Source organism: Eleutherodactylus coqui, chromosome 1, assembly GCF_035609145.1.
Source record: "Eleutherodactylus coqui strain aEleCoq1 chromosome 1, aEleCoq1.hap1, whole genome shotgun sequence".
Lineage (NCBI taxonomy): Eukaryota > Metazoa > Chordata > Amphibia > Anura > Eleutherodactylidae > Eleutherodactylus > Eleutherodactylus coqui.
Genome location: NC_089837.1, coordinates 378,426,914 through 378,444,939, shown reverse-complemented (window position 1 = coordinate 378,444,939; position 18,026 = coordinate 378,426,914). Strand labels below are relative to the sequence as shown.

Sequence of the window (18,026 nt, the reverse complement as noted above, 5' to 3'; positions counted from 1 at the left end):
CACGCAAAGATAATCTTTCAAACAACAAAGATTTAGCGATCTTTTTGCAGAAAGTGTTAATGGCCATTAACACTTTACATCTTCATTTGCATGTAAAAGGACCTCCAGGAGCTGTTTGCAGAGCAAAGCCTGGGATTAGTTACACACCCAGTTGTACACACAGCTGAATTGCTCTGCTAACAGATTACAATGTTATCTGACGACTGCCGTTAAGGTAACAGTGTGCAGTCTGAGAGATAAATGTTTGCTTTATCTGTCACTAGCTGAAGGATGGATTTTAAGTTAACTTTAAAAATCATCGTTCAAACGAAAACTGCACAATGTGCTCGTTTACATGATTATTGCTCATTTTCGGTCGTTTGAACAAATTTTAAGTGATAATCATTACGTGTAAATGGGCCTTAACAATGCCACTGATCCTGGAAAAATTTATCATGCCTCTTGAAGCCCAAAATATTGGCATCCTCATTGTGTTAACCCTTTCCAATCCACTGTCTGACCTCTGAAGACATTATGATTTAAGGCTCTACAGCTCTAATGTTGGGAGACATCCGTCGGGGTTCTCTTACTGTATATTGCCAGCCTTTCTGCTGTCGGAGCCTATTCAACGTGTCCCCTCATGCAGTACTGGCTTTAGCCAGCAGATAGCGCCGTTGTATAACGGCAGAAAAAGAGTAAGACCCCTAGGAAAACTAGGATACAAATTGGATTGGAAAGGGTTAATAAAGAGGACCTTTCATCAAACCTGACATGGCTGTTCGTAAATAAATACTTCCAGTGCACATGAAATAACTCAGACGGGACGACCGTCATCTAAACAACTGCAGAAGCGCTGATGTCACTGCTAAGGTTGTTTGTGCTTGTGCCGAGCGTTTTAGACAGGCAGACTTCACCACTGGATCGCGGGCTTCTTGCTCAGCGCCTCACCTTCTATGTGAAGCACTGAGAAGAGTGCGTTTACATGTAGCGAGAATCCAGCGATACTTGCTTTTTATGCTAACTGAAAGTCAGCAATAGCGAGAGGTGAACAAATGGTAAACAGTCTTTTTGCACTTGTAGGGACGATTATCGCTTAATTTCATTCGTTTGAACTAATTTTAATCAATAACCGTCCAATGTAAATGGCTCTTAAATTGTCAACTGGGTGTTACCATTCCTCTTGTTAAAGGGGTGTGTCACTACACAGACTGCTACAGTCGGCTCCTAACTGCTGTCACCCAGATGGCAATGTATTCCTAAATTACTAGGAGGAATAACAGGGTAAAGGTGTAACACAGAATTAGAAGAACAGATGCTCCAAAACTGCTCTGGGGAATCCACTTCTTCACTAAAGCTGGCCTCTTGGAAGACGTGACGGGTCCTCTTTATTATTGTTTGTGCATTGTTTCAGATACTTGAATTGACCTTCTCTATGTATATTCTGTTGGGGACTTTTGTAGAGTGCGTTTACCAGTTCAGTTACTCCTTCGCCTTCAGACTAGTTTATATTATGTCTGTCTGCTTATGATTCATTCTAATGCATTTGCCTCCAGGTCGCAGAAAGCCTTCATAAAACCATTGTGAAGAGGCGAATGTCTCATGTGAGCGGAGGAGGATCTATAGATCTTTCCGATACGGACTCTCTTCAGGAGTGGATAAACATGACCGGGTTTCTGTCTGCCCTTGGTGGAGTTTGTTTGCAGCATCGCAGCAATGCTGGACTTGTCACATACAGTCCACCCATGGGGGCTATAAATGAACGCAAAGGCTCTGTCATCTCAATGGTGTCTACTGAGGGAAACGCAGAAACTCCTGTCAGCAAGTTTCTCGACAGGCTTTTATCTTTGATGGTGTGCAACAATGAGAAAGTTGGAGTGCAGATACGAACAAACATTAAAGACTTGGTTGGTTTAGAATTAAGCCCTGCGTTATATCCAATGTTATTTAACAAAATGAAGAACAATATCAGCAAGTTCTTTGACTCCCAGGGGCAGGTAAGGAGGACGACTCTAATGCTCTAATGTGTTTTACACATGTGTACAGTTACATCTTAGTTTGGCAGTCTTATCCAGAAAGCAGCAGTCCATCTGCCTACACCCTTCTTGTGCATACACTTCTGCATGTCCCTTTGCGTCTCTCCTGTTAAGCTGTTAATATATTGAGGTTTCCTGGTTTTGCTTTGTTTTTGCATTATAGGTTTTACTGAATGACACCAATACCCAGTTTGTTGAACAGACAATTACTATTCTGAAGAACTTGCTTGACAATCACACAGAAGGCAGTTCAGAACATCTGGGGCAAGCCAGTCTTGAGACTATGATGCTAAATCTAGTCAGGTAATCCGCAATACAAGACTCTTTTTTTATTAGTCTGATGTAAATTTTAATTGGTTTTTTGAACTGATTTTGCTTCCTAAATGTAAAGTTAAACCATTTTATAAATAGTCTTCATTAAAAGTTTCCTACCATTTTTTTCTGATGTTAAAACTTTATAACTTCTTCACATGAGTGGTTGTTCTGCTGCTTCTGCATCGATAAGATGGCACACTGCTCGAACAACACTGCATTGTTAAAGATGTCAACAGGGATGAGGAAGTTGCAGATCTGGGTGTGGACCTGGGGGTCTGGTGAGGAAACCTCTCAGTCTTCAGAGAGGGCAGATAAGTGAAACTATGCAGAATCAGTGTCTGACACTCAAGGGATAGGGTATTCCTCAATGCCTGTAGAAGTAAGCAGCCCAAAAATTAAGCTGGGCTGATATATGAGAGCTAGTTAAGGGAATGCAAAATGTGATCGTTATCACATTTCCCATGTATTAGGTTGCATGCACTCGGGCGAATCTGACCCTGTGCCCAGCTGGCATCTGCGTGTACCTGTATTTTCTTCTTTTCTGTACTGTGGATGGTCTGCATGGCTCGCTGTCGGACAAGCGCAGTATTCTTCTCCCGTGGAATTTGCAGCCTGTCTGCAATGTCAATTGTAAATGGGCCGCGAGTCGGACAGCTGCCATTGACTTCAATGGAAGCTGTCCATGCGGAATCCGCAGAAAACTGGAGCATGCTGCGATTTTTCATTGGCAAGCAGAAACCTCAATTGTTTTCTGCTTGTGTGCATGAGGGATCCTTTTTGCATTGCAGGCTATGGGCCGTGTTTGCTGCGGAATCCAGAGGCGGTCTCCTTCTCCTGATTCCACAATTCAAATCCGCCCGTGTACATTCAAGTCTAAAACCTAGGAGCAGGCTGCAAAGTAAATATAAGGGCTCTTCCACAGTGGTGATAGATTTACCTGTGATGTGAGAGATGATGAAAACGCATGATTTTGAAAACAATGATTTTCTGTGCTTTCATTCTCATTTGCGATGTGTTTTCTCAAGCCAACTGGTGATAAAAAAAAAAATCCTCAATATCGCCCATTGATGTCAATGGGGCCGGCGGCGGCAGTGACGGACCCGTTGAAATCAATGGGAGAAGATCGCGAAAGATCTTTAGAATCCCCCATAGTGAGGAGAGGAGGGCGGAGCTTCAGGGGATCTCTTACATATTTCCCAATAATTGGAGAGTTGGGGGGAGGGGGTTGTGTTAGAGGACTTCCCAGAGAGTGGGGTTGGGGCTAGAGAGGGGCGTGGTTAGAGGGCGGATCACCTCTTGGTTAGAAAAGAATCCCTATGAGAACCTCTCTAGCCCCACTACATGTCCCCTTGCTCTCGTGAAAGCACTCTAGCCCTGCCACTTATCTCTCTAAATATGTGGAGACCTGTAAGAGATCCCCTGTAGATATGCCCCCCCCCCTTCCTCCCCACTATGGGGGATTCCAAAGCTCTTGCGCAATCTTCTACCATTGTTTTCATTGGGGCCGGCAACCCCATTGTAATCAATGGGCGAAATTGCAGATTTTTTTAATCGCAACTTGGCTTGAGTGAACACATCACAAATGACAATGAAACCATTACAAATCATTGGTTTCAAAATCATGTGTTTTTACTCACTCTTGCATCACAGGAAAATCTATCGCCAGTGTGGAAGAGCCCTGAGTGGGTCTGAGAATGATGACAAATGGAGATTGCAGTCTAAAACTTATTACTATTTTTTTTAACTCAATGTAACCACTGCTATGTAAAAAAAAAAATCTGTGAAAGATAGTCTTTTAAGCACTTAAAATGAGTTGCCTCCCCTTTCCTTTTAAGACTAAGTACAATAACTAGATTTTTGTAAGGAACTTACTGTAAAATCTCTTTCTCGTCATGTTCATTGGGGACACAGCTTTGCCCTTGGGTATATAGCGCCTGTTGATTGTAGGCGGACACTAAGCAGACAAATGAGTTGGCTCCCCGCTTGCTATATACCGTCTGCAAGAACTCAGCTAATCAATTTTGTATGCAAGCAGTAGGAGCGCCCCAGTGGGGCTTGTTAGAAACAGTAGTGCTTAAAATAATTTAGGAGGGCACCAGTGTGACCATTGAAAACAAAAAGAGAACCCCTATCGGGTGGGTGCTGTGTCCCCCAATGAACAGGACGAGAAAGAGATTTTATGGTAAGTTCCTTACAAAATCTAGCTATCTTGTCTGTATCATTGGGGGACACAGCTTTGACCTTGGGAGGTTCAATAGTAGTACCCAAGTGGTAGGAAAGCCGCATGTATGTGTAAAGAAGCCTAATTGGCTCTTTAACCGAGACTAGCGTTAATGGGTGCCTAGGCATCCAGCATGCTCCGAGACCTAGCATAAAGGGGCCTGAGAAAACAGAACCATCCCAGCAGCAAGCTCTAATGTGGCCCCAAGGCGGCCAGTGTAGGCATAACACAAGCCAGATGGTGCAACACACAGCATGGCAGCAAATACCCTCCCGCATGCAACAAATGCACAGCCTGTCAGGCAGCATGACACAGGAGGGGACTCCTGTACAGGGACAGGGTAGCAAGGGAAGCAATTTTCTTACCTACTCCTTTTTACTCATGTATCTTCTTTCTTCCTTCCTTGTCTCCAGCAGGGTTCCCCGACCAGCTCCCCATACCCCGCTTTGAGGGGAGCGGCAGCTTTCCCGGGGGACCTATGGCTGGCGGGCAACGAAGTGGACCCCAGCCATGCCACCTTTTCTTCTTCAGGTAGTGCAGACAACGGACAGCAATGTCTGGCCGTTCTCCCTCCTGCGTAAGGGTAGATCAGAGAGCAATGCTGCTCAGTCGACCTGCAATTGCTTCCTGGAAGAGGACAGACACTTGCTGTCCGCCCTCCTCGTGGGGAACAGGTAGGGAGCTGCCTGGCCTGTCCCTATATCCCTGTAGTCCTGAAGACCTTGATTGAAGAGGTCTGCCTCCTACAGACACTAAGCTAAAAACTGAATAGCTGAGTTCCTGCAGAGGGTATATAGCAGGTGGGGAGCCAACTTGTTTGTCTGCTTAGTGTCAGCAAGTGCTATATACCCAATCTCAAAGCTGTGTCCCCCAATGATATGGACGAGAAATTATAGTATGCTAAACTATTTCACCCATAGTGAAGCGAACCATTGAAATTTACTACAGAAAAAACTTTTTGGCAAAAGCAGTTAGGCTGTTAAAAGGGTGTTTCCATCTCGGCTTTCCAGGGCCTCCTGTTTTCGACCATATGTTGGAAACGGGCAAGTTCTTCAATGCAGTGCTGTTTGCGTAGCTCTTGAAGTGCAAGTGCATGAGCACTACGGTAACAGCGTAGCACGCTCTTCTACGCTATTTCCGTAGCTTCCGTCCACCCCAGTGGTAGCTACGCAAACTGTGCTGCGCCAAATCACTGGCTGTTTTCATGGTAACCGCCCAGGTTGCTGGTAACTACAGCTGTGGATCCCCATCTCTGCTATGAAAAATAAAGTTGATGGTAGTTTGGTAGGTGTTGGGAGTTTGTTGGGACTGACCTTCCTGTACACTTTCATAGACAGTATTTTCTGTGTAAGGCCGGCTGAACACGAACAGATTTGCATTGCGGAATCTGCAGTCGGGATCCACACCACGGATCCACTGCAAATACCATTCGTTACATGCTATTGAAAATCGCTTTTTCCTGCACACTCGCGGAATTGAATTGCGATTTTCGCGAGCGAGGGAAAATCGCAGCATATCGTATTTTTAACTTCCTATTGAAGTTAATGGAAGCTGCTGACTTGCGGTCGATCTGCAGTTGACATTGTGGAAAGTTTGCAGATTCCGCGTCATCGCCTAGCGACGGCGTGGGTAAAATAAACATAAAAAAAAAAATCTGTACTGCGCATGACTGACGGCGGCTTGCCTCGACCATCCGCAGTACAGATAGAGAACAGAAAAGATAGGTACGCGGGAATGCCGGCTGCGGTCGGGGCCGGATTCCGCTGCGGGCTTCCGTTTGTGTGCAGCTGGCCGTAATAAACGTAAATGTATTTGTGTAGTCTTACGTGCCAAAAAATCTTTTCTAGGTATGTTCGTGTACTAGGGAACATGGTACATGCCATTCAGATAAAGACAAAGCTTTGTCAACTTGTGGAAGTGATGATGGAACGAAGGGACGATCTTTCTTTTTGTCAAGAAATGAAATTCAGGTAAGTACTAGAGTTGTATCGATATAGTGCAGCAAAACCTCAGATAAGAGGTGCAGGGCAAATTGGGAAACACAAAATGAAAGCATACTATCTTAGTTAAATGTTATAACATTACTCTTGTATTAATGTTTTAGTATAGACGTATTACATAATGTGATAGAAGTTTAAATGGTCACTAATAGAGATGAGCGAATTTACTCGTTTAGGGCATTTTTGCACTCGAGCACCGTTTTTTCCGAGGAACCGACTACTCGGGAGAAAAGATTCGGGGGTGAGCGGGGGGTTGCAGAGGGGAGTGGGGGGGGAAGGTGGGGGGGGGGGGGAGAGCCCCCACTGCTATCCCCCGCTCCATCACGCTGCCCCCCCCGAATCTTTTCGTCCGAGTAGTCAGTTACTCGGAAAAAACAGTGCTCGAGTGCAGAAAACGCCCTAAACGAGCAAGTTCGCTCATCTCTAGTCACTAATTTTTTAAACAACTTGCACTTATGTGATAACTAACAAATGTGCAAATCACTACCTCAAATTACATTTTTGTGCTGAAAAATCCCTCTTAAATGCTGGCCACAATGGGTGTTCCTTTTCTTCTAAATTCCTGTTCACTGCCTGTTGTCAACCTATGCCTGTCTCTAGTAACAGAGATAAGACAAGGAACAGGAAGTGGAGGATGGTGAACACTTATGCTTCCCATAGAAGTTCATAGAGAGGTGGAGGGGCGTGATTTACTGCAGGGATACAGATTCACACAAACTTATCGGCAGCTAGTAGTGAATTACAGCTACTGAAATTGCACCTATACTGCTCAGTACTTCTCTATTGTCTTCCATGATGATGATATTTCCATATGTGCTTGTCCCAAACTCACAGCTTCATAGGGCTCTATGATGCTTTGAGTTCATGTCAGTGGACCAGTGTTTGAGCCAGGACACTCATCCCTACTACTTTAGTAAAAGCGGCTTTATAGACAGCAGCATCATGGAGTAAGAGAAGGCTAGCCTAGCTAACCTACTGTGCACTGATGAAGGGTTTGGCTTGCATGTTGTCATGTTGCAAGGCCTGTTAAAAGGTCTGGTATTTTCTCATAGGGTAGCTTCCTCCTCTGAGGTGGTGATATGTTGGCAATATCCCAATAAATATTGTACATTCTAATGTTTACTATTTCTGTGCATTTAGAAATAAGATGGTAGAATATTTGACTGACTGGGTAATGGGAACATCCAACCAAGCTGCTGATGAAGATGTTAAATGCCTGACCAGGTACGGAACTTTATCTTTAGAGTTTATTGTAAAGAGACACACGTTTATTGTGAAGATTGGATCCATAATGTTATGTCTTCTACAGAGACCTAGATCAGGCAAGCATGGAGGCTGTGGTGTCTCTACTGGCTGGACTACCTCTCCAACCTGAGGAAGGAGATGGAGTAGAGTTGATGGAAGCCAAATCACAGTTGTTTCTCAAGTAGGTGTATTGTTTATTGTAACAATGATTCGGGGGTTCCGGGGATTTCTTTGAGGCAGGAGAGGAAACCTTTTTCAGGGGTTCCTTTGTGGTAATAATGAATTGGAATCCCTGCTAATATGTCAGATGGTTTTCCTTGCAGGAAACATAATTCACTTTTTCAGGTTGGATTTGTGAAGGTCCGCTTCTTCCACCAGAATGTTTGACAATTATGCAACCTAATCTATTTCTGTAGGAAAAGGGAAAGCTCAATTCCAATGAGTTTCCATTTTTTTTACTATCCTGTAGTTGTCAGATGAACTCCATGTCTTCTCACACACAGCTTGTTTCTCTTTGTGATTTCAGGAATCCCATCTGTTAGCCAGGGAGCAGAGCCACTGAAAATACCAATGCTCACACTGGAAAGCTTAAAGGGGGGTTCCCGGGACTAAAATATTGATGACCTGCCCTCAGGATAGGTCATCAATATCTGATTTATGGGGTGTGGCGCATGGGATTCCTATTGATCAGCTGTTTGAAGAGACCACAGTGTTCTTCTCAGGCCATTGACATCACATGGCCTGAAAGCAGCTTAGACCCCTCCAAGTGAATTGGAATGAGCTGCTCTACGAGGCAGGCCGAAGCAGCAATGTACAGTGCTGTGCCTGGTATGCAATAAAGTTCTCTGCTGATCGGCTGGAATTCCAAGTGGTGATCCCTAACTTTTTGGATAGGTCAAAAAAGTTGACCCAAAAAGGTCATCTATATTGGAGTCTCGGAAAAGCCCTTTAACCTATCCATAAATTACATGGTGGCTCATTCATTTAAATTAGAGCCTTATAATATAGAAAATGTGTGGTTGCAAACAAGTTTTTTGGGAATGCATTAGGGAATTGTTCACACCAGGAGAACTGCAAGAGGAACCTGTGGGAAAAATCAAATTCTGTTTAAATTTTCTATGGAGCTTCCTTTCCGATTTATTGCATTAGCCCTGCTGAATAAGTTGACGCTATACAAATAAAGATTATTTTTATTATTAACCCCTTAGTGACGGAGCTTTTTTCCTCTTTCATTTTCGTTTTTTCCTCCTTTTTAAAAAATCGTAGCCCCTTTATCCATCGACGTCGCTGTATGAGGGCTTGTTTTTTGCGGGACGAGTTGTATTTTTCAATGGTACTATTTATTGTACCATATAATGTACTGAAAAACTTTTTGAAAATTCTAAGCGGAGAGAAATGGAAAAAAAACGACATTCCACCGTCTTTCGATGTGTCCTATTTCTACGGCGCACAAACTGCAACAAAAGTGATCCGATAAGTTTATTCTATGGGTCAGTACGATTACTACAATACCAAACTTGTATAGTGTTTTTTTTGCTGTACTACTTGTATTTTTTTTAAGATATTTAATTTTTTAAAATTACTCTGTGTCCATTTTCTGCGCACAATAACTTTTTTTATTTTTCTGTCGACATAGTTATATGAGGGCTCATTTTGTGCGCTACGTCCTGTCGTTTCCGTTGGTACCATTTTCGCATACAATTGTCTTTTGATCGCTTTTTATTCCATTTTTTCTCAAAGATAGGATGACCAAAAAAGTGCATTTCGGGCGTTCTTTTTTTTTTTTCTCTCCCGACAACGTTCAACGTGCGGGGTAAATAATAATTACTTTGATAGATCGTACTTTTACGTACGCAGCGATACCAAACAAGTATTTTTGGTTTATTATTTTGATTTTTTTAATTGCAAATATGGCAGAAGCTGGGTTTTTTTTGAACTTTTATTACTTTTTTGGGGGGGTAAGAATTACTAAAACTTTATGGATCCTATTTTTACACTTTCTTTTAGTCCTCCTAGAGGACTACAACCAGTGATGCTTTGATCGCTCCTGTAGTATGACATAATTCTATAGCAGTACATCATTCTGTTTTTTGACAGTCTATCAAGCCACCCCACGGGGATGGCTTGATAGGCAGTCTGCTAAGGCAGCCCTGGGGCCTTTCAGAAGGCCCCCGGCTGCCGTGACACCTGCACGGCTCCCCCAATCTCACCGTGGGGGGCGGCATCGTTCGGGGGCTTTAAATGCCGCTCTTATAATTGACAGCGGCATTTAAAGGGTTAATAGCCGCGATCCGCCAAACGGCTGATTGTGTCTTTTGCCCGCGGGTGTCAGCTGTAATAAACAGCTGACGCCCGCGCTGTATGGAGGTAGATAGCGGCGCTATCTTCCTCCATACATGTCCTGCAATAGCAGGACGTAAAAACACTTTAGGGCGGTCACTAAGGGGTTAATATTAAATCTTCCAAACTCAATGTGGGACCTACTCTGCACGTGAGAGCATATGTTAGAGTTAATGTAATCTCCTAATGTATTCGTATTGCAGTTGGGCCCATTGTTTGACTCAAACTTTTGGTCCCTCTTCTTAGATATTTCACCCTGTTCATGAATTTACTAAATGACTGTAGTGAGGTAGAAGATGATGGGACCCAGACTGGGGGCCGGAAGAGAGGAATGTCACGGCGATTGGCTTCCTTAAGACATTGTACGGTCTTGGCTATGTCAAATCTGTTAAATGCCAATGTAGACAGCGGCCTTATGCATTCTATAGGTGAGTTCCCAGCATTTTCTTATGTTGTCTTTAAAAATGTATGTTTTGAACATATATAGAAACTCTTACATAGACCCAGTGTTTCAGTGAGGCAGCAGAAATAAAACAAAGTTAAAAGAGATAAAAAAGAATATAAAAAAAAAACAGGTTCCCCATGGCAGACAATAGTAAATTAACTTTTTTCATCTCTTCTGGCTCCCTGTACATTCCTTGCCGGCAACTCAGTCTGCCCTGTGACATATTGTTTACACCGGATCTGTGGGAGCTGGGAGAGCTGAGTATCAGCTTGTTTATTATTTTCTGACATAAGGGACCTGTTTTTTATTATTTTTTTTTAAACTCTGACAACCCCATTAATGTTCAATGAGTCATTATTTGTGTATAGATTTATGTGGCGCTTATTTCCTCACGGCAACATTTGTATTTCTAGGCCTTGGCTATCATAAGGATCTACAGACAAGAGCTACTTTTATGGAAGTCCTTACAAAAATCCTTCAACAGGGGACAGAATTTGACACGTTGGCTGAAACTGTTTTGGCTGATCGCTTTGAAAGACTGGTAGAATTGGTCACCATGATGGGTGACCATGGGGAATTACCCATTGCTATGGCTCTAGCTAACGTCGTTCCCTGCTCACAGTGGGTTAGTCTGACCATTATTGCTTCGTAGTGTTTGTGATCTTTCCTAAAAAAGTATATGGAACTTGAAATAAGCTATGTCTCTTAGGGCATATTCATCATTGCATTCTCAGCATACTTGGGGTGTAGAAAACCTAGAAACCAGGACTGTAGTACAGCGCAGTGACTGCGGTCAGCAATATCTCTCCCACTGTTGGCTGGCTGTATTCCGCCTCTCATCAGTCTTTGTTTCTAGGTTTTCAACGCTCTGAGCATGCTTGGAGTACAATGATGAATATACCCTTGAATCTTCAATTTGGAGGGCTGCATAAAAACTGCTGAACAATGATATTTTTGTTGAAAACGTATTATTTTTTACATGTCTTTATTTGGGTTGGTTATAACTTCACAATATCTTAAGTATAGATTAATGGATCTCATTTTACTGTCTGCTTTAATTTTGCTTTCTGGACTTTGAATTTCTATGTTTTGTTCCTTTGCCCTCCACAGGATGAGCTCGCACGTGTCCTTGTGACGCTCTTTGATTCCAGACATCTCCTGTATCAGCTTCTGTGGAACATGTTTTCTAAGGAGGTCGAGCTAGCAGACTCTATGCAGACGCTTTTCAGAGGAAACAGCTTGGCTAGTAAAATTATGACCTTTTGTTTTAAGGTGTGTATGTAACCTATTAGATGTTGCTTGAACATTTTTAGTACAGCACAATGGTCTCTTTGCACTTTCTTTGTAGCATAAATGATTGCCCTGCTGTGTCATCCTTTGACTAAAGTCTTCAAGTCTTATGGCATATTACATGTTACTTGCAGACCTCTCAAACTATAAGCTATCTCTTTTTTTGCGTGCATCTCAGTGTGCCAACATGGCAGGTTTGTCACCTGCTTTCATAGCAGAGGCATCCATTTTTAAAAATTTTACAAGGTACTTGTACACGGAATGACACTCATTCCTCTGCTTGCACAAAGGAGAGAGAGTCGTTCATAGAGTTTAGGTGGAGTGCACCAGAGATCTCTTTCGTCAACCAGCCTCAAGTCACTGCAAACAGGCAGTCGTTCATAGACTAGTAATTATTAAAAAAATTATAGTACTGGTGTTTCTGGGGGCGCAATGCGCCACACAGCCGTGCCACATGCTTGTCTCACACACACACAGCACTGCTAAATGTACATCACATAAAACTCTGCTACATATGTTTTTCATCCCATACAACAGGGATCACAAGCAGCACAGCACTTGGGATGAAGGACCTGTCATGACGTCACAGTAATGCTCCCCCCCGATCGCATGCCGGTGACGTCATCACAGATTCTACACACAGTGAGTTCCATGCTCCGCCCCTGATCTTGACTGTGACGTCATCACAGGTCTTTCATCCCTGTGCTGATTATGGACGGACTACATCTCCTACAAACCCCCTGTGGCCTCAGTTGCTATTGAATACTAACGAACACCTAGCCGGACAGCAGCCATGTGCTTGCATGACCTGTAATGACGTCACATGATGTGAACAAGAGAGGAGCATGTAACTCGGGATGAAGGACCTGTGATGACGTCACAGTCATGTGATCAGGGGCAAAGCATGTAACTCACTTATAATATAGTGAATTACCTTATCAGATGTAACTCACTGAAGGACCTGTGATGAAAGTTGGAGTTGGTCATGAGATCAAGGGCAGAGGTCAGAGCTTCGGTGATTCAGCTGCTCGCTGAGGTGAAATTGTGGATGGGATTAAGGACCTGTGATGATGTCACCTTCATGTTATCAGGGGTGAAGCATGTAACTTAGTCACTCGCGGACAAGTGGTCATTAGTACTTTGATGAATGACTGCCTGTTTACACTGGCAAATAGTTGCTTGGTTTTTAGGTGAACTCCGACAAGTGAGTGATTTCTCACTCGGTGCACTGTCGGTGGTCACGTGTACACAAGACGACTATTGCCCAAATTCACTGCTTCCAGTGATTATTCAAGTAATAATTGCCCATGTAAGGGTACCTTTAGCTGGTCTACACTTTAGGATTCAATCCTTGCTCCTGTGTAACTGCTTACAAATCATTATGCAGTATTATAAATCAACAAATGTAAAGCTCAAGTGTTTTCACTGACTAAAATGGCTTACATTCATGGTGCCTGTCAAGAATATTAGTTTTTACTTTGCTAATTTGTACAGTTTTTTTAATGCAGTTATTCACGTTCTGTCATTAGGTGTATGGGGCTACCTACCTTCAGAAGCTATTGGAACCCCTACTGAGAGTAATCATTACATCTCCAGAGTGGCAGCATGTCAGTTTTGAGGTCGACTCTACAAGGTTTGAGGTTTTGTTTTTTAAATAAATTGGTGTGGAATATTATTTTTTTACTACTTTTACTGTGCTTGAAAATAATTCTATTATGTGGAAACATGTGACTTTAATTAGACACGCACCAGTTAGCATCAGGCAGACATTGCCATTATTTTAGAGACTATTGAAGGACAAAATGTCTAAACATTTCCTATTATTTGAAGGGTTACAGAACTTAGAAAAGTAATTCCTCGGCTGTGTCATTCAAGGTCTTGGGTGTGTCCCTGGTTATAGCTCCTGCCACTAGGAGGCGGACCAAAAGAAGAGTTAACTCCTCCTACCAGCTATACCCCTCCTGTAGACACTGACCTAATAAGTTTTAGCATAGTGTCTGTAGGAGGCAGACCTTTTTGCTGCAATTTTTTGGACTTGAGGGTATGCAGGGTAACAGAATCCCCCGATCACCTTCTCTGCTGGTTCCCTTTCTTCCGAAGGCAAAGTGGCACAGAGAAGCCCTAATTTTTCTGTGATCCGCCAGTGAAATTTCTCTTGCTCCCGTTATCTTGGCTCCCCTTTTCCCACCTTTCCCTTTGCACAGATTGACAGCACAAGCCTTTACTGTTGTCAATGATATCCACTTGTTTGCCATATTTATTGTCCAAAGAAGCTGTTGCTGTCAATCAAGGGGAGACAATGTTGTCAAGGAGACCTGAAGCCCTTGATGGGATTAAGTCTGCCCTCATTGTTGTTTACTCCTAATTTGCATACTAAAATAAAGTTAATTTGTTCTGCAATCAAGATGTTCTGCTGGGATACCAGTGTTTTGTGTCCTCATGTTTTTAAGTGCCCTACCAAGAGCTGGGAGTCATTCGCTTAGCGTATATCTGCTGACAGACCCCCTTTTAGGACTTATTGTACTTGGTCATGCCATACCATCTGTTACATTCAATTGATGACTTTAGAAAAATGAATCTTTTCTTCTGTTTTGGTATTGTAATTGACTTTTAAGGTTGGATGGAGTTGAAGTCCTTGAAGAAAATCAACGTTGTCTTCTGCAGATGACTGAGAAGTTCTTTCATGCCATTATAAACTCTACTCATGAATTCCCGACTCAGTTGCGGAGTGTGTGCCATTGTTTGTACCAGGTAGGCAAAACAGCATGTGCGCCGTTCTAAAGTCAAACACCAGATGTGTTTGTTTGTTTTTTTTTCTTTTAATTTGTCCAGATATTTGACACAGTTTTTCTTCTCTTTATTTACTTTTTTTCGTTTGTTTCCTCTTGTGTTTTTGTATGGATTCTAACTAATGCTTATTATACAAGAATCTCAGCTCGGTTACATTTGCAGGTTCAGAATTGAATCGTATCCGTTTTTTTTATTTTCGAGGAAACTTCTGTTAATTCAATCCCTCTGACTTGCACGCTACTTGGAGGTGGACCTTTCCCCTCCGTGGGCGCATGCCTTCAGCGACATACATCTTATACTTATAAAGTGTAAAATGCAGAAGACGAGATGTGTCCTGGCTTGATTTGTGTACAGAAATCTGGAAGTGCTGCCATTATGTGTAATTTATTGCCTTAAACGAATGTCTTGTACATGCTGATGTACTGTAATTGCACCCATCCTTTTTTATACCTCTGACTAATTGTAAAGTTTATATATGCTTAGCTCAGTCTCTACCAAAATTAGGCCTGTAAACCTTTTGATAATTCTGCAGTATTGCACTTTCTTTAACCTCTTAGTGACTAGCCAACTTTTTGCTTTAAGGACCAAGCGAATGTCATCGTTGCATTGCAAGAGTCATAAGTTGACATAGCAGTATGAGGGCTTGTTTTTTTTTGGGGGGGGGGGAGGGGTGGCAAGTTGTATTTTTAACTGTGGGGTATATGTATTGTATAACATTTATTACATTTTTTTGGGGTGGGGGAGATTGAAAAACCCCTTTAGAAATTCCTCTGTTGCTTCAGAGTTTTGTTCTTACGGCGTTAACCATTTGGTAAAAATAACATAACTTTCTTATCTTGATCAGCACAATTACTCTATACTGAGATTTATTTATCTTTTACTACTTTTGCACAATAAAAGCACATTTTAAAAGAAAAACTATTAAATCTGCATTGCCACAGTCTAAAAACAATAGCATTGTTATTTTTCTGGCGACGAAGCTCTGTGAGGTCTTGTTTTGTATTGGTACCATTTTGGGGTACAGTACATGGGAATTTTGGATTGTTTTTTATTGTGTTGTTTGGGAGCCGAAAATGATTTTTACGGTGTTCACCATGTGTGATAAATATATTTTGTTAAAAATGCGTTAATACCTATTGTGTGCTGCTTTTTAAAAAAAAATAATTTTTTTTTTTATATTTTATCCATTCAGGCGTGGGTCCCCCACCGGGGACGGCTCCCGCAGGCTTCTGTTAAAGCCTTTGGAAGCCGGCCGGATCCGCGGCAGACCCGTGCCTGAATTAAACTCACCTGCTCTGGAAGATGCAGGTCTTCCTTCGTTCGCGGCCGGAAACTTCTTTCTTCGGCCCGGCGGATGTGCCTGGCGCATGCACGCAGCCGACGTGCCGAGCACATCCGCCGGGCCGAAGAAAGGAGTTCCGGCTGCGACGGATGGAAGACACGCACGGCCCGCAGCAGGTGAGTTTATTACTATTTTAATGCCTCATGTCCGCAGGGCAGGAGGGACCCGCTACGGATTCTCCATGGAGAATCCGTAGCGGGCCTGTTTTTTTCCGTGGACATGAGGCCTAAGGGTAATCCAACACAGGACGGGGGTCTTAACAACTCTTTGTTAAAAATAAATACATACTATCTTTGTTAAGTCAGAGTAAAACCTACATATAGAAGATGAAGCAAAAGCCATCTACTCTTGCCATGTGCTGGCATTTTATTCAGACAGATACTTAAAGGGAGCCTTACACCTTATGACTTTAAGTTATGGTGCTGGGGGGGGGGGGGGGGGGTGATATTTATTTTTTTCTCTAGTCATCTGTTCTCCCACTGTCCCACAGTCAAGTCCATGCACAGTCTGAAAATGTAACTCTTTTCAGACTGCTGTGTACGAAATTTTCCATAGACTTTTATTGGAGTGCACGCACACAGCACTCGCAGTAGATTTTCAGACCGTGCATGGACTTCACCAGGGAAGCATTAATAATAATCTTTATTTGTATAGCGCCAACTTATTCTGCAGCGCTTTCAGGCATGGATAAATGCAAAACAATACAACAATTACAATGTGAGGTACATTTGGTTTGACACAAATATGTTGGGGGTGGTACAGGAAGTGCAAGGGGGAGGGGAGAGAAAGGCATGGGGAACACAGGCAATAGGGGATTTCATGTGGAAATCCGTTATTAGAAGGCAAACGGGGTGGGGCACCATAGGGAGGTCAGGAGATTTGGTATGCTTCCCTGAAGAGGTCCCGTTTTTAAGGCATGTCTGAAATTTTGTGCATCGGGAATTGTCCGGATGCCTTGGGGTAGTGCATTCCAGAGGATGGGTGCTGCTCAGGTGAAGTCCTGTAGGCGAGCATGTGAGGTTCGTATTACAGGGGTGTTTAGTCTGAGTGTGTTAGCGGATCGGAGTGAGCGCGCTGGGTGGTGTACTGACAGGATGGAGGCGATGTATGCTGGTGCAGCGCCATGCAGAGCTTTGTGGGTGAGGTAGAGGAGTTTAAATTTAGTTCTGCAGTGGATGGGCAGCCAATGCAGCGACTGGCATAGTGCAGAGGTGTCTGAGTAACGGCTGGATAGAAAAATGAGCCTAGCTACCGCATTTAGTATGGATTGGACTGGAGAGAGTCTCGTGTGGGGGATGCCGATGAGTAGCGAGTTGCAGTAGTCAAGCCAGGTGTGGACGTGGGCGACCACGAGTGTCTTTACATGGTGAGGAACGGCCGTATTTTAGCGATATTTCTGAGATGCATGTGGCATGTTTGGACCAGAGATTGAATATGGGGGATAAAAGAGAGGTCAGAGTCTAGTGTGACCCCAAGGCAGCGGGCATACCGTCTGGGGGTTATGATGGTGCCAGACACTGGAATGGAGATGTTGAGGGGAGGTCGGTTGGAAGTTGGAAAGACAAGGTCAGTTTTAGAGAGGTTTAGCTTAAGAAAAAAGGGAGGACATAGTGTTAGAGACAGTGGACAGACAGTCGGTGATATTTTGGAGGAATGGTCCAGAGATCTCACGAGAGGAGGTGTATATTTAGGTGTCGTCAGCGTAGAGATGATATTGGAGGCCTAATTTGTGGATGGTTTGTCCAATTGGGACAGCATAGATAAAGAAGAGAAGGGGACCAAGGACCAAGCCCTGGGGTACCCCAACAGCGAGAGGAAGTGGAGCGGAGATAGAACCAGCAAAAGAGACACTGAAAAAGCGGTCAGAGAGGTAGGAAGAGACAGTGTCAAATGTAGCAGACAGGTCAAGGAGGAGTAGTAGGAAGTAGTCACCTCTCGACTTTGCAGTCATCAGGTCATTCGTTACTTTTGTAAGGGCAGTTTCAGTCGAGTTTAGAGCGCGGAAACCAGACTGCAGGGGGTCGAG

The 18,026-nt window shown here is 43.3% G+C and overlaps 1 protein-coding gene across 3 annotated transcripts in view; it reads left to right on the top strand.

Moving 5' to 3' along the window:
* Positions 1 to 18,026, top strand: part of NF1 (neurofibromin 1) — a 206,496-nt gene that overhangs the window by 64,891 nt on the left and 123,579 nt on the right. For all 3 annotated transcript variants that reach the window (XM_066578842.1, XM_066578839.1, XM_066578844.1), the window contains exons 20-29: positions 1,533 to 1,973; positions 2,176 to 2,315; positions 6,396 to 6,518; positions 7,689 to 7,772; positions 7,858 to 7,974; positions 10,380 to 10,561; positions 10,992 to 11,203; positions 11,689 to 11,850; positions 13,398 to 13,501; positions 14,484 to 14,619. In XM_066578842.1, the coding sequence (XP_066434939.1) occupies positions 1,533 to 1,973; positions 2,176 to 2,315; positions 6,396 to 6,518; positions 7,689 to 7,772; positions 7,858 to 7,974; positions 10,380 to 10,561; positions 10,992 to 11,203; positions 11,689 to 11,850; positions 13,398 to 13,501; positions 14,484 to 14,619 (1,701 nt within the window). The remainder of the gene's footprint in view (positions 1 to 1,532; positions 1,974 to 2,175; positions 2,316 to 6,395; positions 6,519 to 7,688; positions 7,773 to 7,857; positions 7,975 to 10,379; positions 10,562 to 10,991; positions 11,204 to 11,688; positions 11,851 to 13,397; positions 13,502 to 14,483; positions 14,620 to 18,026) is intronic.